Here is a 19,628-nt window from a genome sequence, read left to right as displayed (position 1 = left end):
CGAACTGAGATGCAAAACCAAGGACTGTGCATGGAAATAATCTTCCCGTTGCGCTTGAGAGGGACCCCACCAAAGCCTGAGGAATGCAATCAAAAGCGTGGGGTGCTGCATGACCAGCTCTGCCCTTTCAACACTTCCCGAGCCCCAGCGCTAGTCACACCACGCCCACGCGGGTAGTTATTGCACTAGGGGACCGGGTCCCGCTACGTGCCCTGCGTCTCCTCGCGGCGCCAGCGGCTCCCTGGGTTGGACAAGTGGCGGGCAGGGAGCCAGCCTCGCCCAAGTTATTAATCAGGGGCCGGGCGGCGGCGGCTGAGGAGCGGCAGCAGCTGTTGGAGGGGCAGGTCAGGGCTGCGGAGACTGCGCTGTGGCTGCGCGACGGGAGACGCTCGCCTCGCTGCCTTCCACCTGCGGCCATTTGCCAAGGGCGGGCTTCGGCGCAGGGCGAGACGCACCCGAGCAGCAGCCGCAGCCGCAGCCGCCTGGACAGCGCTTGGGTGGCGCTTTGCACGGGGGCCGTCCATGAACAGCAGCGCCGGCTCCGGAGGCGAGATGGAGGGTAAAGGCGACCTGGGCAGCGCCTGAGTTCTGGCTCTTCCCTTGCGCGGGAGCAGGGCCGCCCGCAGGGGCCGGCTTCTGCCTCTCCGCGGGAGCGCTGAGGGGGTGTCGTGGCTGGGGCTCCGCTCGCTGGCCACCCCCGCCTCCTTTCACCCCGGTCCTCAGCTCGGTAGAGCTGGGGGTCCCCGCGTGGTGGGAAACCTGGCGGGTTGGGCTGCCTCCGGGGAGGGGGTGTAGCTGCTGGGGGGGGGGGGGGGGTTGTTGCCACGCGACCGATCTGCACTGGGGTTCTTGGGCTGGGACTTGCCCCTGCTCTCAGCACAGTGGCTTCCTTAGCCTGCCCTGAGCGCTAGAGTTGCCAAGGGCCGGGGCTCAAGCAATTTTTTTTGCATTCATAACTGATGTGGCAAGCCCAGGGGTGCCGGGGCTATGCACTGCCAAGGCTAGAGGTGCCGGGGCTCAGGCCTGGGCACAGATTAAGCACTGAGTGACATGTAAGTGTGGAGAGTGGCTGAGGAGGGGGAATAATTGAAAGCTTCTGTGACTGCCCCACCTGTTGCCTCTGCTTCCACACCCTGAAACTTAATATGTAGGTAGATAACATAGGCTAGGTCTACACTACCCGCCTGAATCAGCGGGTAGAAATCGATCTCTCGGGGATCGGATTATTGCGTCTCGTCGGGACGCGACAATCGATCCCCAAATCGACGCTCTTACTCCACCAGCGGAGGTGGGAGTAAGTGCCGTTGAGGGGGAGCCACGGAGGTCAGTTTTGCCGCCGTCCTTACAGTGGGGTAAGTCGGCTCCAATAGTTCGAATTCAGCTACGCTATTTGCGTAGCTGAATTTACGTATCTTAAATTGACCTTTCCTCCCCCCCTCCGTAGTGAAGACCTGCCCATACACCACTGGTTCTCAAACTATTGTACTGGTGATCCCTTTCACACAGCAAGCTTCTGAGTGTAACCCTCTCCTTATAAAATAAAAACACTTGTTTATATATTTAACACCATTATAAATGCTGGTGGCGAAGCTGGGTTTGGGGTGGAGGCTGACAGCTCGCGACCCCCCAGGTAATAACCTTGTGACCTGCTAAGGGGTCCTGACGCCTAGTTTGAGAACCCCTGACATACACTAACAACTACCTCCTCCTCCTGGTCTCTGGCTGCCCAGCCCCTCACAGAGGTTGCAGGCATTGCTCCCTGCCGAACTATCCTCAGTCAATGTAGCAAGAGTTCAAAACAAGACCAACAAAAGGAGCAACACAGCTGGGATGCACAGTCCCACCTCTGCCATCAGGGTGGGATGGCGCTTGGGGCTTGAGCGTCTCAGTTAGCAAGACACTTCTTATTGGAGGGGGGGAATATGATGCCCCCAAAACACCTTCTTGATAGACACATTGGAGGCTGCAGGGTCTGCCTCTCCTCTTTCCCACTCTTTCCCCCTCCCCCCCCCCTCAGCCTGCTCCCCTGGGACTCTTGGGCTGGATGGGGCCCCACCTGAGCTGCCTGGCACTGAGCACCACGTAGCTCCATGACTTGCCTCAGCGGACCGTCTGCAAAGCAGGCAGTGGGAAGTGCTGGGACTCCAGCAGCAGGGAAGGAGAAGCAGCCCCATGTAGCAGGGGGAAGCTCAGCCCACAGCCTGCTGCTTCCTCCCTCCTTGAGCTGCACAGACACATGGTGAGTGCTGCCATCAGGGGGAGCCACTGCCTCCTACTGCTGGGGGTCCCAGAAATGGGGAGTGGGTGGGAGAGGGAAGGGAGACAGACATGTGACCCCGTGTGTCCCCTGCCACACTGTCTCCGGATTAATCTTTAATTAAAGATTGTCACATGATGAAACCTCCAGGAATATGTCCAACCAAAACTGGCAACCCTACTGAGTGCACATGTCCCTGGGCGTGAGTGCACCTTTCCCTGCCTACCCACAATGAAAAATCATCTGCCTTTGGAGCCGGGGGGCAGTGCCTGGAGTGAAGGTGTCTTTGGGATGTCACAGGTGGAAAAGTGGGGGAGTTCTGAGGAATTTCCTTGAGATAATGGTGTGGAAGGGGGTTTGCTGGTCTCTTGATGTATTCCTCCTATAGCAGGAACTTTCACATCAATTTATGGAGCCCATCAAAATGAATGGGTGTAGGATATAAATAACCTCCCTTTATAAAAGTGCTCCAGTAATGTACTGAAAACCCTTTAAGATGCTATAGTGTTTCGAACAAGTACTCTAGAATACTGTAATGCAGTATTTTTGTTAAAATAAATGCTCTTTAAAGAACAATACTTAGCCCCTCCACCCACCCCTTGTTCTGGACATAAGTATGCACAGAAACATAATGATGCTCTTTGAAGCAAGTACCTTAGGAAAAGAAAAATAAACCTATTTTATAAATGTATTAGTTATTACACCGGAAAGCTATAACAGTAGTACACTGAGCTATATTATAAGGAAGAGAGCTGTTAAATGAACAGGTAATGGACAAAGCTTAAAACATAAGTTTATAGATGTTAGGGATGAGAGAGACCTATTTTTCATATAATTGTGGTACCTTTAATGAGGTTTGACAGGATAACTATCAAGAGCATATAGTTTGGTGCATTTATACATTTAGGTTACTGCTATACCACTAACTTGCAAAAATTAGAAATATGCAACTTACTGGTTTCTTGAGTGGAAAAAACTATTCATCATACTCTTCTTTCTCCAGTGGTGAGCTTGGATAGGGCCAAGTTTATGAGCAGATTCCATCCACATCTGTTTTGAACCACCGTTTGAGCCTTATTGTTCTGAAAATCAGGTGCTGCCTGGATGGTTTTGAATACCATGTTATACCACTGTCTCCTTTATGCCTAGCAATGTGGCCAAGCCATTTTACTTGGTGCCTTTTGATGATTGCAATCATGCCCTGTACTTTCAGTCCTCTATAGATGACTAGAATGCCTAAGAAATGCTATGTCACATCTATGATATAGTGCAGACACCTCATTTCAGCTGTTTACAGCTTTTGCTCCAGATGCTTTTGTCAGTACCCATGTTTCATAACCGTAAAGTAATGCGGGTACAATGACCATTGTGTATAATCTGGTTTTATCTGTCATGATTTAAGGTTTGAAACTTTTTTATTCAGACACAGGAAAGTTCTGCTGACAGTCGCTATCTGCTTGTTCATGTCATCTTCATAGAGATTGTCCCATGTAATGATGGAACCCATGTAGTGGAAGTTATCTACTTGTTTGTCTACAACGTTAATGACTAGGCTAGTCTGTTTCTTGATTTTTGACATTACCATTAATTTGGTCTTTTGTTCATTCATTTTTAATCCCCATTGGCCCTGATTCTATTCTGTTCTATTCAATGAGCTATGTTTGCAAGAAATCGGATAGTGTAGAATAAAGTTGTTGTACACAAGTTTGTTTGTACTTCATTAAAAAATAATGGGGGAAACTATTGCTAGTCTGGAAATTAAAAAAAAAAAAAAGGTACTTAGGGATGGACCTTCCACCTCCCATAAGCTCAAGAAGAATATTCTAGATCAGTGCAATTTTTTCCATACCATGACCCCGTTACAACAGAAAAAAGGTTTTGGATCCCCCTTCCTTCTAGTCATAAAGTATGGGTTGCTGAGACCCCTGAGACCTGGTTGCAACCCACAGGGTGAGAATTTGTGTCCTAGATTCCTACCTCCCAGGATCTCAACTTTTTTACATTGTTTTGGGGTTTAAATCTTGAGCGTTTTATTTGTGGGGAAAAATTGTAAATCAACAAAAATAACAATAAAATATACTTTTAAATGAAAGCTCCGGATTCTTATTATTTAAGAACCACGATCTTTTGTTTTGTTTAGATTCCCATAAGTCAAATGAATGTCATATAGCTACATGACATTTCTGGTGTGTTGTGAAATATGTTGTAGTATACACTGTAATTCCAGACATCCTACTGCGTGAGAGAGACTCACATGGGACTGAGCATCCTTGAAAATTATTGATCTCAAACAAATTTTAATTTTCTTTATCAAGACAAAACTAAAAATAAACTTTTAGTGGCCACTGATTTGTGTCAGACTCACTGAAATGCACAGCTAGCGGCCCCTGTGTTTCCTTCTGCTGTGCAATGGTGTTGGTGTTTATAAAAATTTAAATAAGGGGCTCCCTCTAAAATGATGGGCCTAGTCAGCAGTGCACATGACATTCCTTGTGTAAGCTACTTCTGTGCTCTCTCTCCTCACAAAAGCATCTGTAACTTTTATATTTTTCCTCTATACCCAAGAATCATTCCATCCCTCCACCACCTCGCATAGTACTTTTTGACCCGCTATGTGTCCCTCTGCCCATTACTTCACTGAAGGTCCTCCAAGTGGTTTCCCTATCTCGCAGGTGTTCTTCACAATAGCAGTGGTGGTGCAAGGTGGGTGGCTCTGTGACCTGCTAGTGGCAGTGGTTTGCAGGCATGTTGTCTTGCCAACTTAGGTAGTTGGGATAGGTCAGGTGGGTCCCCCCCAGTGATGGGCTGGGTAGTCCGATGGGGAATGGGTCCTCTTCAGTTCTTGAGGTGGGCAGATCTCCCCTAACTGCTGGAGGTCTCCTGTAGCACGTGAGAGTTTTGAGAGCTGATCTTTGGGCTGATGCATGGGTAGTTCTCCTCTGGCTGGTAGGAAATGGCTCCATGTTCCTTTTCAGTACCAGCTCATAATGCTCCTAGTAGGACTGTGCAGGCATCAGTGGGAGGAGAGGGGGGGTGCAGTGACTACAGGACTCCCACTCAGTGCAGCAGTAGTATGGCTCTCATTTTGCACTACGGCAGTGCTTGGCAAAGTGGAAAGAGTTACAGGAGTGGCATTGGTTCATCCCTGGTATGTATCTAGAGCTCTCATGGCAGCTACTACAGTCACAGCAATAGTGGGAGCTCTCAGAAGGGGATGAAAATTTTAACAAGCAGAGTCAGCCTTAGCATTTTTTTGGATGGGGTTTGAAACAAGTTCAAACCACTTGCTGTCAGTTGTAGCCCAATTTTTCTCCATAAATTATGACTCCATTATGAACAGGGCCAACTTAATCATTGTGGAGAGGATCCGCAAGATGATTCTTTAGGATACACCCGTACTTCAACTTACATGTTGTATGTAAAAACTAAATGTTTGTGTGTGCGTGCGTGCACACATCAATTCACTTTTCCCAGTCTATCTTGGCAAGGAAGAGGCCCAGAAACTTACGTATTTTTTAATAACATGAAAGCTGAGATCCTCCTTCATAGACTCAGCCTTTAGAGCCCATTCAGAAGAGTCTCATACGAACCCCCTCTAGCCCATCAGATAGAGCAGAATAGAATCAGTGCCAAAAATCACAGGGGACAGGAGCACAGATTATGCAATATGCTCCCTTTTAACTCTAAACTGCTGGATGCTCCTCTGTGTGAATAGTGCACGATTGGGGAGCTATACTGTAGCTGCTGCTGCTGGCAGAATGGAGAGATGAGCCGGAGAACATCTATTTCATGCAGGATGCTTCCACCCGAAATTGTGTGATGTGCAACCTAGCAAATGCAGCAGAAGTTAAGGTTGCCTGGTAGTTTGACCAGAGTAAGGACTGCAGGATAAATCCCTTTCTTTGTCTTAAAATCTCATTTGAGAAGAGAGAGATTCCATCGTATGTTAATATCAATTACTTGCAAGAAAAGAAACATTTGCAAAAAATCAAGACAGCATAGAATAAAGCCATTATACATAAGTACATGCAAACTTCATTAAAATATGAAGATTTTTCTCGGCATTTAGAGAGTGTTTAGTAAGATTGCGTAACTTGACATTTTGAGAAGCATGATAAATAATGTCTTATTTGATTAAGATATCTTGTCAATTACATAGCTAGAAATTGTCATATTATAATGCACTGGGAATCTTACTGCACATTAACTCTGTTCTTATTGCTTATTTGACAATTTATATTTCATGTGTCTGAATTCTTCCTACTTAATGTAAGCTGCCTTCTTATTTGAAGGGCATTTAGATTTCCATCAACATTTACAGTATGTTTAAACATGAAGCATGGAAAAATTGAAATACACAGACTTGCATTTGTGTTCCTTTTAAATATTCAAATGTAGGACAGTAACTTTTTAACATTTATCCAAAATATGCATAGAAAACATTTTTGCTTGCAACTTTGCAATAACCAAAAAAGTTAACTTTCCAGCGACCCTTTTTGTTTGATCATTTGCAGTCACGGACTGCAGAGGTCGTTGGAGGCAATTGTTTGTAAAGCATCAGAATTGGCCATTTAAGAAGAATTGGCTGGACACAGTCAACTTGCGCCAATATTTCTGTTTGTTTGGTTTTTTTTTTTTTTTGCCCTCTGTGCACACGGGTGTCTCTTATTAGCAATAATGGGGGTTTATGTGTGTACATGGAGGGAATCTTGGAGGTCTATACACAAATGCAAGGAGAATGGAGAATAAACAGGAAGAACTGGAAGTATTAGTACATAAGCTAAATTATGACTTAATTGGTGTCACAGAGACTTGGGATAAGTCTCATGACTGGAATATTGGTATAGAGGGGTTCAGGAAGCTTGTTCAAGAAGAACAGGCAAGATACAAAGGGAGGAGGTGGTGGATTATGAGTTAAGAACATACACGCTTGTTCTCCAGTCCAGAAGGAGGTGAGAGGCAGACCAGATGAAAGTCTCTGGGTAAAGATAAAGGGGACTTGGGGGTGGGAAGTAAGGGTGACATCATAGACCACCAGATCAGGAAGAGGAGGTGGATGAGGCATTTCTGGAACAAACAGCATAAATATCCAAAACACAAGTCCTGATGATAATGGGGGACTTTAACTACTTAGACATCTGTTGGAAAAGTAATATGGTAAAACACAAAATTTCCAATACATTTGTGGAATGTATTGGGGACAACTTTTTGTTTCAGAAGATGGAGGAAGTAACCAGGGTGACAGCCATTTTACATTTGATTCTTACCAAGAGGGAGGAATTGGTAGTGAAGGTGGAAGGCAGTTTGAGGGAATGTGATCCTAAAATGATAGATTTTGTGATTATAAGGAATCAAAGGGGTCTAATTCTACTTTGAATGCACGTGCATCACTGAGTTAAGTGCATGCGTGAAGAGAGGAATACACCTCTGAAAATGTAATGAGATCCAAACAAACAAGAAGTAAATAGATCTTAAAGGCAGAGACAATTTTAGTGTCCCCAAATTTAAAAATATGCTTATAGAAAATTCAAATGAATCTTTTTTAAATTTTTTTTAAAGCAGGGAACCAGCTTATCAAACCTGGAGTAGGCACATTTTTTGCTAATGAGCTGTTTTTCAGTAAATCTTTTTGATAATTATTAAGTCTGTCAAGCAATTAAAAATAATTAATTGCAATTAATCATGCAATTAAAATGTATTGTGATTAATCTCACCATTAATTGCACTGTTAAACAATAATAGAATACAATATAATTTAAATATTTTTAGATGTTTTCTACATTTTCAAATATATTGATTTCAGTTACAACACAGAATACAAAGTATACAGTCCTCACTTTGTGTGTTTTATTATAAATATTTTCACTGTAAAAAACACAAGAAATAGTATTGTTCAATTCACCTAATACAAATACTGTAGTGCAATCTCTTTATCATGAAAGTTGAATTTACAAATATAAAATCAACAGAGCCAGACGTGTACCCAGAAGCCTCCTGCTACAAGACAGGCCCAGAAGAGAAACCAACAGAACTCCACTGGCCATCACCTACAGTCCTCAGCTTAAACCTCTCCAACGCATCATCAGTGATCTACAACCCATCCTGGACAATGATCCCTCACTTTCACAGACCTTGGGAGGCAGGCCAGTCCTCGCCCACAGACAACCTGCCAACCTTAAGCATATTCTCACCAGCAACCACGCACCGCACCATAACAACTCTAACTCAGGAACCAACCCATGCAACAAACCTTGATGCCAACTCTGCCCACATATCTACACCAGCAACACCATCACTGGACCTAACCAGATCAGCTACAACATCACCGGCTCATTCACCTGCACGTCCACCAATGTTATATATGCCATCATATGCCAGCAATGCCCCTCTGCTATGTACATTGGCCAAACTGGACAGTCACTACGCAAGAGGATAAATGGACACAAGTCAGATATCAGGAATGGCAATATACAAAAACCTGTAGGAGAACACTTCAACCTCCCTGGCCACACAATAGCAGATGTAAAGGTTGCCATCTTGCAGCAAAAAAACTTCAGGACCAGACTCCAAAGAGAAACTGCTGAGCTCCAGTTCATTTGCAAATTTGACACCATCAGATCAGGATTAAACAAAGACTGTGAATGGCTATCCAACTACAGAAACAGTTTCTCCTCCCTTGGTGTTCACACCTCAACTACTAGCAGAGCACCTCACCCTCCCTGATTGAACTAACCTCGTTATCTCCACACTGATATATACCTGCCTCTGGAGATTTCCATTACTTGCATCTGAAGAAGTGAGGTTCTTACCCACGAAAGCTTATGCTCCCAGTACTTCTGTTAGTCTCAAAGGTGCCACAGGACCCTCTGTTGCTTTTTTCAAAAAAACCTGCATTCAAAAGTAAAACAATGTAGAACTTTAGAGCCTACAAGTCCACTCAGTCCTATTTCTTGTTCAGCCAATCATTAAGACAAACAAGTTTGTTTATATTTGCAGGAGATAATGCTCCCACTTCTTGTTTACAGTGTAACCTGAAAGTAAGAACAGGCATCTGCATGGCACTGTTGTAGCTGGCATCACAAGATATTTACATGCCAGATGCACTAAAGATTCATATGTCCCTTCATGCTTCAACCACCATTTCAGAGGACATGTGTCCAAGCTGATGATGGGTTCTGCTTGATAACAACCCAAAGCAGTGTGGACTGACGCATGTTCACTTTCATCATCTGAGTCGGATGCCACCAGCAGAAGGATGATTTTCTCTTTTGGTGGTTCGGGTTCTGTAGTTTCTGCATCGGAGTGTTGCTCTTAAGACTTCTGAAAGCATGCTCCACACCTCATACCTTTCAGATTTTGGAAGGCACTTCAGATTCTTAAACCTTGGGTTGAGTGCTGTAGCTACCTTTAGAAATCTCACATTGGTACCTGGTTTGTGTTTTGTCAAATCTGTTCTTAAAATGAACATGTGCTGAGTCATCATCTGAGACTACTATAACGTGAAATATATGGCAGAATGCGGGTAAAACAGAGCCGGAGATGTACAGCTCTCCACCAAAGAGTTCAGTCAGAAATTATTTTTTTTTAATGAGCATCATCAGCATGGAAGCATGTCCTCTGGAATGGTGGCTGAAGCATGAAGGGGCATATGAATGTTAGCATATCTGGCACGTAAATACCTTGCAATGCCGGCTACAAAAGTCCCATGCAAATGCCTGTTCTCACTTTCTGATGACACTGTAAATAAGAAGTGGGCAGCATTATCTCCTGCAAATGTAAACAAACTTGTTTGTCTTAATGATTGGCTGAACAAGAAGTAGGACTGAGTGGACTTATAGGCTCTAAAGTTTTTGCATTGTTTTGTTTTTGAGTGCAGGTATGTAACAAAAAAAATCTGCATTTGTAAATTGCACTTTCATGATAGAGACTGCACTACAGTATTTGTATAAGGTGAATTGAAATACTATTTGTAAAAATGATAAATGGAAATATTTGTAATAAAAATAGTATCAAGTGAGCACTGTGTACATTGTAGTCTGTAATTGAAATCAATATATTTGAAAATGTAGAAAAACATTCAAAAATGTTTTTCAATTGATATTCTGTTTAATGGTGTGACTAAAACTAATTATTCGTGATTAATTTTTATCACAATTAATTTTTGAGTTAATCACGTGAGTTAACTGCAATAATTGACAGCCCGAATTATTATGAAAAAATTACTAAATATAGGCAAGCAACAATAAAACAGATTTGTTTTAAAAAAAAAAAAATCAAAGGATCATATGTATATTTTGAACACCATCAAAATTACTAGGTATTTGTAGTCCTTGCTGAGCAAAAAATTATTTATTTATTGAGGTAGCAATAACTATATGGAGGGATCAGCTATCTCAGAATATCCCTCTGCTTGCCCTAGATTTGTGAGTGCTATCCTTATCTCAGCAGCCCAGTCTTATGCAATATTGGGCTTCCTCATAATGATTCCCCTCTACTGAAAAATGGCAGGGTCTTACCAGGCATGGTTCTCTCCTTTGATGCTTCTTCCCCGCCCTTAGCTATATGAGCTATCTTGCCAATGTTTGTCTCAATGTGTCTTCCACATTGACACTGTCGGTCTTTTGAAACCTCTTTTTCTATCAAGCACTACTCAATCATACGATATTGTTGCTGTCTTTGATGCAAACATATGGTGTTACAGAGCTAGGAAACTTGGCAAAATGAAACACCGCAGGCAACAACACATCATATATAACTGATGTTCATGTAGTACAATGCAGAAGCTGACTTGAAATGACAAATTATGTAAGGGAAGCAATCAGAATGGTCAAGAAAAGCCTGCACTCATCCTGCCCATGGGCATCTGGGAAAAATGTGAAAGGTAGGTCAAAAGTACAGGAGAGTTGTATAGCTGTGGTTCCCTTTTCAGCTGGCTTAAACCATGTGATCTCGGTCCAGCCAGCTGATGATTTTAGCATGCATGACACTCTTGGCACTAGGTTACTATGACCCCTGACTTAGGCTACTATGACTCTAAGTATCTCTCTCTTGAGGGTAGTCTGGGTCTGACTGGGAGCCATTCATGTGCACTGTCACTCACTGATCCTGTCTCTTGAAGTTCTGGGAGAGGTACTGCCAAAAACACACATGTACGCTAAATAACTTAAAAGCATAGTTGGCCCTATGCAGGGTAAGATCTATGGAGTCCAACTGGGGGTTCCAACCCATGATTGTGCCCTGTTTGGCAGACCAGCAGTGTTATTAATGGTGCATGGAACTTGGGGCTTCTCCTAGATGTGCCCAAAACCGTATTTGACAAGAGTCTGGTGTTATGTGGCTGGAAGACTGAAACTGTGAATTCTAATCCTTGCTCTTTTACTGACCTGCTTGTGTGACATTGTTCCTATTTTTGGAAGTGGTAAGAGAGGCCCAGAAAGGCAGCTACATTATGATTTTTTGTATACAGTGGCCACAACTGAGATTTGGGCCCTAATTGTGGGTTAGGCCCTCTACATATACACAGTAAGAGATGGTCCCTGCCACCAAGAGTTTACAATCTATGTAGATATAGGTAAAGGTAAAAAAAAAATATATTATCACCATTTTACATGTGAGGTATTGACGCGGAGAGATTAAGTCATTTGCCCAAGGTCATGCAGGAAGTCTGTGATAGAGCTGATATACTTACCTTTCCTAGAGGAGTTTTGTGAAGGTAATGTAGTTAGCGTAAGGACTAAGATCACCACTGTTAAGATGTACTTTGTTGAAGCAGAAATTTTGTGAAACGTACAGTATGAATTAAAAAAATAAGTCAGGAAACAGACTTATTTTGGCTGCAACTGAATTCATAATAAATAACCACGTAGAGAAGAAATTTGAAGTTTCCTTTTTAATTATATACTTCTACATTTTAACTTGTATTGTTTAACATGTGCTGTTTTAGTAAATGACTGCTTCCTCAGCTGAATTTGCAAAGATTGGTGTTTAAATATGTTTTTAAATGACCAAAAAAAATACAACACTTGCATAAAATTAAAGGCTGTCATGCATTGCTTTTAAAATCATGTAGGAAGACCTCCATTTAAAAAGACCTATGTCCAGTTTTTCCCTTGATGTTCCAGTGAATAGCAGAGGAGTCAGAGGGCATTTCTGTAGTTGTTTTGGGATCAATGGATAGGAACAACCGATCAAATTTTAGCTATTTGAACTTGTTACGGACCCAAAAATATCATATGCAGTAAAATATTCATTATAATGTGACCATTTTTAATTTACATAAGAACCATTTTATGTCTGATATACTCGCTACATCATTTGCAGATATTAAACATTAGAACATATAAGCAAGCTGCCTTTCATTGGGGTCAGGGAGTTAGGATTTCTATTTCATACTCAGAACCTGCCATTTCTCAGTTTCAATTTAAGATGAATCCCAATTTTCTTCAGCCTCTTTTCCTAATTGGGAAATATTACAGCATGAATCACTCTTTCAATTACTTGGCTGGGACATCAAAATGTCATTCTTAAATATTAACATCCACTCCTGAGCTGCAGTGTAGAACCCTGCTACTTTGTCTTCGGTTATTTTTGGTTGGTGGTTTTCATTTCATTTTTAAGATGTCCTGCTTGATAATGTCATGCTTAGTAAGCACTCAGTGGGCAGGGTGTTTGGGCAGAGGCGTAATGCTTTATAAGCACTCGCACTCAGACTGCATCTGTTCAGGATTCTGGAAACAACTAGGGGCAGGACGTGGCTCCTGATAGGACTGCTTCGTGTCAGTCTGTTTCGTGTCAGTCAGAGCCACTTTAGCTGCCTGACCACAGATTACCCAGCAGAGAGGAATCTTTGAATGGCATATGGCTGGCATAGCCATGTCCATGCCATCTCCTCCTAACCCTTCCTGTCATACAGGGCAAATCAGGTATGTGGGCTTGTTCAAAGCATAGTCGAACTTCAGTAATTCCCATCTACTGGAACAGGGACTGTTGCAACGAGGCACAAGTTAGCGTAGCCCAGAGGCTACGCTATCCTACATCCAGGGCCAAGGTGGCTTCTTGCCAACTCTGGGATTTGTGTGTGGGTAAAAGAGGTCTACAGCACCTCAGGCTCTGCACCATAAGGTTCACCATTGCACTATTACAATCCTCGGGCTGTTGTGTACAGGGCCGGCCTCTAGATAGAAGTTAGAGCATTTCAAAGGCAAGCACCCTGTCCGTGCCCCCTTTCCTCAGGCCATGTCCCCTTCACCAGCAGCAGGGAGGAGATGTGGTGTAGGAGCCCAACAATATGCCAACTCTACAACACTTGAGGATTTTCTTTGCAATGTTATGGGGCCGGAGTGGTGTGATACAGCTGCTTTGATGCCCTGAGTGGGTTACCCAAGTGCAACTTTAAGCATCGTATGATGGATTCTAACAAACTTTTCATCTGTAATCCTTAGCTGTTCCTTAGTAGCAGGCCTGAGAAATGAGTTTACCACAAAACAATATATTTTGTCGTATCACCAGACAAGCTTTACTTTAATCATGGATATTTACAAAGAAATTATTAAAAAAATCTATATCACAAGTGGCATACATAACAATGATCATATAGCACAGCACAGATTGAGTTTTGATATTCTAATGTGCAGCATGACAATAACAACAAACTAGTGTACACTGGAGGGCGGACAGTTCAAAATTGAATTTGTCCAATTGTTTTTTTAATTCACTTCATACAAAAGATGCAGAATACTTTTGGAGGGAGTACTAGCAATTAGTATTTAATACAAGAAAGAATTTTTATAATTTTGAGAGGTTGAATCCATGATTTAAAATTAAAATCTATTTAGGATGAATGCAGATGAAGTTAGTGAAATGAATTTTTGTTACAATTTGTGATTTACTCTTTTGGGTCAAATCCTGCTCTCCTTACTCACTTAGTCACGAGACTATTTCATGAGCAATCTAAGCAGGATTTGATGCTTTATATTTAGACACAAGCTGTGTCCCTCACAGTGCAACCTCTCACCCATCCCCCCTCTAGTTCTGTGCCTCCTGTAAGTAGTAAATCTCACCATGACATTTTATTCTACTCAAATAAATGCTGTTAGAATGTGTCAAGCACAGGCTCCAGTTTCGTTTTGCAGAGTGAGAATATAGCAGCAAAGGTTTTTCTATGTTATGCAAACACAGAATCACATATTTAACTGTTAATAAGGCTTGCATAGTGAAAAAGATGGTAACATCAAAGAGAGTATTGTTTTTGTGTGTATTGTTTCAACTTTAGGTGCTCATATTTTCTGCTTTCTTTTGAGGAAAGTAATATTGATCATAAAAATGGAATGCTGGTTTGAAAATATTAAGCTTTTGAGGTAGAATATTGTACTTTCAGAATGAAATGTCAGAATTATGTGCTTGATCCTGCTCCCACTGAAGCCAATGGCTAAATCCCCAGTTGCCTTGAATGGGAGCTGGATCAGTTCCTCTGTTTGTCACAGGCCATCTTGAACAGTCAGTAATCCTTAATCTCAGATTTAGAGCACTTCCATTTGCTAATGTTTTAGCATTGCTTCTAGCCTTGAGCCATTTACCTGAAACTGCACTTGCTGCTGGTGTACTTTCTGTGTGTGCCTTCTCTCTATCTCGGCTTAGAATGCTGCTTCCAGCTTTTAAAATGCAAAACAAAGAAGTGTGTCACTATCACACCATCTGTAGATCATGTGTTTATTATTACATAGGACACGTATGGGGGAAGATGCTGTTTTAGCATGTGGGCTATATGTGAAACATAAAGGGCTTTCTTAGACCCACTGTGTGTGTGTTTAAAACTCAGTTGTTTAGAAGGGGCTTTGAAAGCCCACTAGAAATAGACAAAGTAATGCTATTTTGACCACGATGTTTGGAATAGTCTCTAAAAGGAAAAGTACAGTTAAGGCTTGGAAAAACGGGTATTAAGAGCACACAATTTAAACCAGCTACCATGTCATTTAAAAGTGGAAAATTAAAGGTTGCTCCAAGTCCAGTATTGCCAATTCAGGACATTTAAAAAAAAACATGAGTTGGGCCCCCAAAAGTCATAAGTAAGGTCCTACTAAATTCACAGTCCATTTTGGTCAATTTCACAGTCATAAGATTTTAAAAATAGTAAATTTCATTATTTCAGCTATTTAAAGCTGAAATTTCATGGTGTTGTAATTGTAAGGGTCCTGACCCCCCCCCCAAAAGGATTTGGGGGTGGGAGTCGCAAGGTTATTGTGTGTGTGGGGGGGTTTGGGGTACTGCTACCCTTACTTTTGCGCTGCTGGTGACAGCCCTGCCTTCAGAGCTAGACAGCTGGAGAGCAGCAGCTGCTGGCAGAGAGCCCAGCTCTGAAGGCAGGGCTGCCGCCAGCAGCAGCACAGAAGTAAGGGTGGCATAGTATGGTATTGTATTGCCACCCTTCCTTGTGCACTGCTGGTTGTGGGACGCTGCCTTCAGAAGTTGTCACCCGGCCAACAGCCGCCGCTCTCCGGCCGTCCAGCTGTGAAGTAATCACAGAAGTAAGGGTAGCAGTTACCGCAACCCCCCCCTACAATAACTTTGTGACCCCCCAATGCCCCCTTTTGAGTCAGGACCTCCAAATTGAGAAACGCTGTTCTCTCTAGTGAAATCTGTGTAGTAGAGGGTAAAAGCACACACAAGATTAGATTTCACAAGGGGGGACCAGATTTCACAGTCCGTGACGCATTTTTCATAGCCGTGAATTTGGTAGGGCCCTAGTCATAAGCTTTGCTTAAAAATTGTGAGATTTAAAAAAAAAAAAAAAATAGTTTTGGGGTATTCCTGGCCTTTTGAGCTTCTAGGGTACATTCTGGTCATGTTTTCACGCTTTGCTCTGAAACCATGAGGGATACAATTTACTATAAAAATATTAAAAATTGAAATATCAGATTCTCATGTAAGAGTAGCGGCTGGGGCTTGAAGTAAAACATCAGTTTTACGGCAAGTCTTGCGATATTTGTAAGAGTCACAATACTTTAAGTCCACATTTTGGCCTGCAAAACTCAAACCCAGCCAACACAGAAAATGTGTATATTTAGGGCCAAATTCTGCTTTTGGGTGCAAAAATTTGTAGTTCCTATTAATTTCCATTGAAGCCACATCCATGTGGTATATTCCAGGCTAGAATTTGGCTCAGAGGCCAAAGTGGAAGTCTATAGCCAAAAGCTATTGAGAAATTGATTGAGTAAATGGAGAGCATGTTGTTCTCCAGACTAATTTAAGAATGTACTGAGGGCCAAGTCCTAACCTCCTTACTCAGTGCTTAACAAGTAAACTCACATTTAAATGAATGGGAATTTACCTGAATAAGGACTGAATAAAAACTAACAGCCAGATGTCCCCTGCAATCTGCACGTAAGTCTAATTTTTTCTGTGGGGGTGGGGGGAGAAGCAGGAAGGAATCAGCTGTTTCCACAGCATTATCCTCCGCCCCAGGATCTGCAAATATCTGTCTGGGGACTGGTAACCTGTCAGTGCAGAAAGGCAAGGCTGGGAGAACATCTACTGTTAGCCTACAATCAACCCCATGGGAAAGTTTAGTGCAGAACAAGGCTGCACTAACTTTTCTGCAGAGCCCCATGAGGGGTCGTTCTAAGAGCAATAGAAGATGAGGAAGTCCTGGCAGCATGTCTCCATTTGGGCTAGGAGATCTGAGGTGGGACTGATTCAGTGGCACAAGGGTAGCCTTGTGGCTTTGGCACAGCCTCTGTCATCCAGGCCTGTCGAGAGAAATTTTGGGTCACGGTACATCACGTTTGCTGGGGCCCCAACTCCTCCCTTTTCACCCCAGTTACAGATTGTTTTGAGGGGCCCCAGTACAATTGTCCCCCCTTTCCCTACTGTTCATCAGCCCTGCTGACATCTGCAGGTTCTGGGAACAGAATAGGAACTGTCCCCTCCCCCGCTCCATTTTTTTTCTGCATGGAGAAAATCCTGTTCTCCCAAAAGAGCAATCTGGGGGAAACTTTGCAACAGCTATACAGGTGGTGTGCCTCCCATTTGTAGCCTTCTCAGATCCTAGCCCCAGCCCCTGCTCTGTAGGTCTAAATGAATGGTGCTGCATGTGAAGCTCACAGCATCTGTAGAAGAGAAAGGGACAGTATTTTCCCGTGTGTGTGTAAATTCTGTTAACGTTTAAGGGGGTCAGACATACATCAAAGGGAGAACTGAATCTAAATTCAAAAATAATCCCTAATTCCCTGTTCAGTGTGCCCAAAGAGCAGGTAGGTGTCTTCGCATTCCTCACTAAACCCAGATCCTGCAAATCTTCTGAAATCTATCAACTTTGTTTTCATAGAGAGAAACCACAGATTTTTCAAAGCTGGACATTGTGTACAATCTCCTGCTGAGGTGTGCTCTAAGGCAAGATGGGAATTGACCTATGTGGCTTTCAGTTGAAGAAGGGATGGAATATTACTTGCCTGTTAGTGAGATTCTATGTTGGATCTACAAGAGAACGTGTATCTTTTTAATTAAGATTAAAAAGCTTGGTACAAGAGTGTGTTTTATCAATCTAAATTTACTAATTAAGAGTCGTATCCTTCCTTCAGAGAATATTAAAAGTAAAAATAATACTTTAATGGAAGCTAGTATGTGCATCTATAAAAGTTGGCAAGTTCATAGGAGGACTGACTGGCCACTTCAGGTCAGAATTTGAACTTATTTGTCCTAATAATGAGAAGAAAATTGAGTAGCTACTTTGTGCCTGCAGAAAGCTAATGTCATGGGATTGAAAGGATTTCTTTATGGACTGACCAACTGCATCCATATTTCTAGGCTCTATTTTGTATTTCTCTTGCTTCCTCCATGTGGGAATGTGAATTGTGACTGATATTTGAAGTGAATGTGCTTCATGTTGTCAGGCAGCATGCTGGAAATAGGCAGTCATTTATTTAGGTCAACATAAAGGGTCACATGTTTGCTTCTGCTAGGAAGTGCAGATAGGAGCAAAAAAGAATTAAAAATTGACAGAAGAGTTAAAAAGAATGTGAAGAGGGAGAGTGTTGCTGCCACAGTTTGCTTCGCCACTCCACAAAAGCCTAGACAAGCCCTTCTATGGCAATAATGCAGCGTCCTGGCTAGAAAGCTCTTGATCGTGCTAGAGTGGGACCAGACCACCTTCAGACTCCTAGAATGTGCAGTCTACAATCTTTACCCCGAGTTCCTCTGCCCCAACTTCATCATGGATCCCCTTCAAACCAGATTTCTGTCCTCTCCACTCCACCAAAACTGTTCTCATCAAGGTCTCTTATGACTTCTTCCTACTCAAATCTCAGGGTCTCCATTTCATTCTCATTTTCCTTGACCTCCCTGCTGCATTTTGATACTGCAGATCACTCCCTCCTGCTTGAGATGTTGTCCTTTCTTGCCCTACTGTAGTACCGGGTCGCCTGCCACGTCTCTGGCTGTACTTTGTGTCGGTTTGGTTGATAGTCTTCCTCTCTGTCACTTTCCAATGGGAGTTCACACAGGGCTCTGTCCTAGACCCTCTCTTCACTCTGTACTCCCTATCTACGGGTAACCTTATCCACTCACATGGCTTTAACTACCACTTCTGCACCCATGAATAGTCGCAGAACTACCTCTCCACTTCTGGCCTGTCTTTGTCTGTTCAATCTCACAGCTCAGCCTATTTCTCTGACATCTCCTCCTGAATGTCTCACCCTCCACTTTATGCTCATCTCAGCCAAAATTGGACTCCTGATCTTCTCTCATAAGATAAATAAGCGAAGTAGGTAAGTAGATGCCTTAGTCAGCTAGTTTCCTAATGATATAAAAGCAGTGTGGCTTCAGGAAAAATCTATATGAGGGGATGATGAGAAGGGCTTTGTGGATCACCTCAGGAAGTGCATCCAATGCATAGGGTGGTAGGGAAGAAAGCATTGAGATGGTTGTGGGAGAAGTGGACAAGCAAGATATGGCATCATTGGAGAGCAGATTGGATGTGGGGTGATATGATGAGATCAGGAGAGGAGTAGAGTTGGGAATGGGCTTTGACAGCAATTGCGAGAAGCTTGAACTTGATGCAATGGAGAAGGGAGAGCCGGTGGAAGAATTGAGGGAGAGGGACAAAGGTGGTGTGGTCAGAACAATCAGGCTAGATGTTGGGACGGAGGGAGGGAGTTCAGAGCATAAGGCCGCTGGGAATGATGCTGGGAATTGCTCCATGAGGAAGGAAAAAGAGCTGAATGGTGGAAGAAGGGTCAGAGGAGAAAGAAACCTAGTGTGTTTAATATGGACCTAATAAGCCAGCTGCTTGTCACCTCCGGCATCTTTTTTTACTTCAGGCTTTGTGCTCTTCAGGGCAGGGACTGTGTCTTCCTCTGTATTTGGAAGGTCCCTAGCA

The 19,628-nt window shown here is 43.1% G+C and overlaps 1 protein-coding gene across 1 annotated transcript in view; it reads left to right on the top strand.

The window, feature by feature from the left end:
- Positions 1–223: 223 nt before the first annotated feature.
- Positions 224–19,628, top strand: part of GADL1 (glutamate decarboxylase like 1) — a 102,653-nt gene continuing 83,248 nt past the window's right edge. Inside the window, exon 1 of the mRNA XM_034760839.1 lies at positions 224–559. Within this exon, the coding sequence (XP_034616730.1) occupies positions 523–559 (37 nt within the window). The 5' untranslated portion in view covers positions 224–522. The remainder of the gene's footprint in view (positions 560–19,628) is intronic.

Source organism: Trachemys scripta, chromosome 2 (assembly GCF_013100865.1).
Source record: "Trachemys scripta elegans isolate TJP31775 chromosome 2, CAS_Tse_1.0, whole genome shotgun sequence".
NCBI classification, from domain to species: Eukaryota; Metazoa; Chordata; order Testudines; family Emydidae; genus Trachemys; species Trachemys scripta.
Note: the sequence above shows the minus strand (reverse complement) of the source record. Positions and strands in the feature narration are given on the sequence as shown.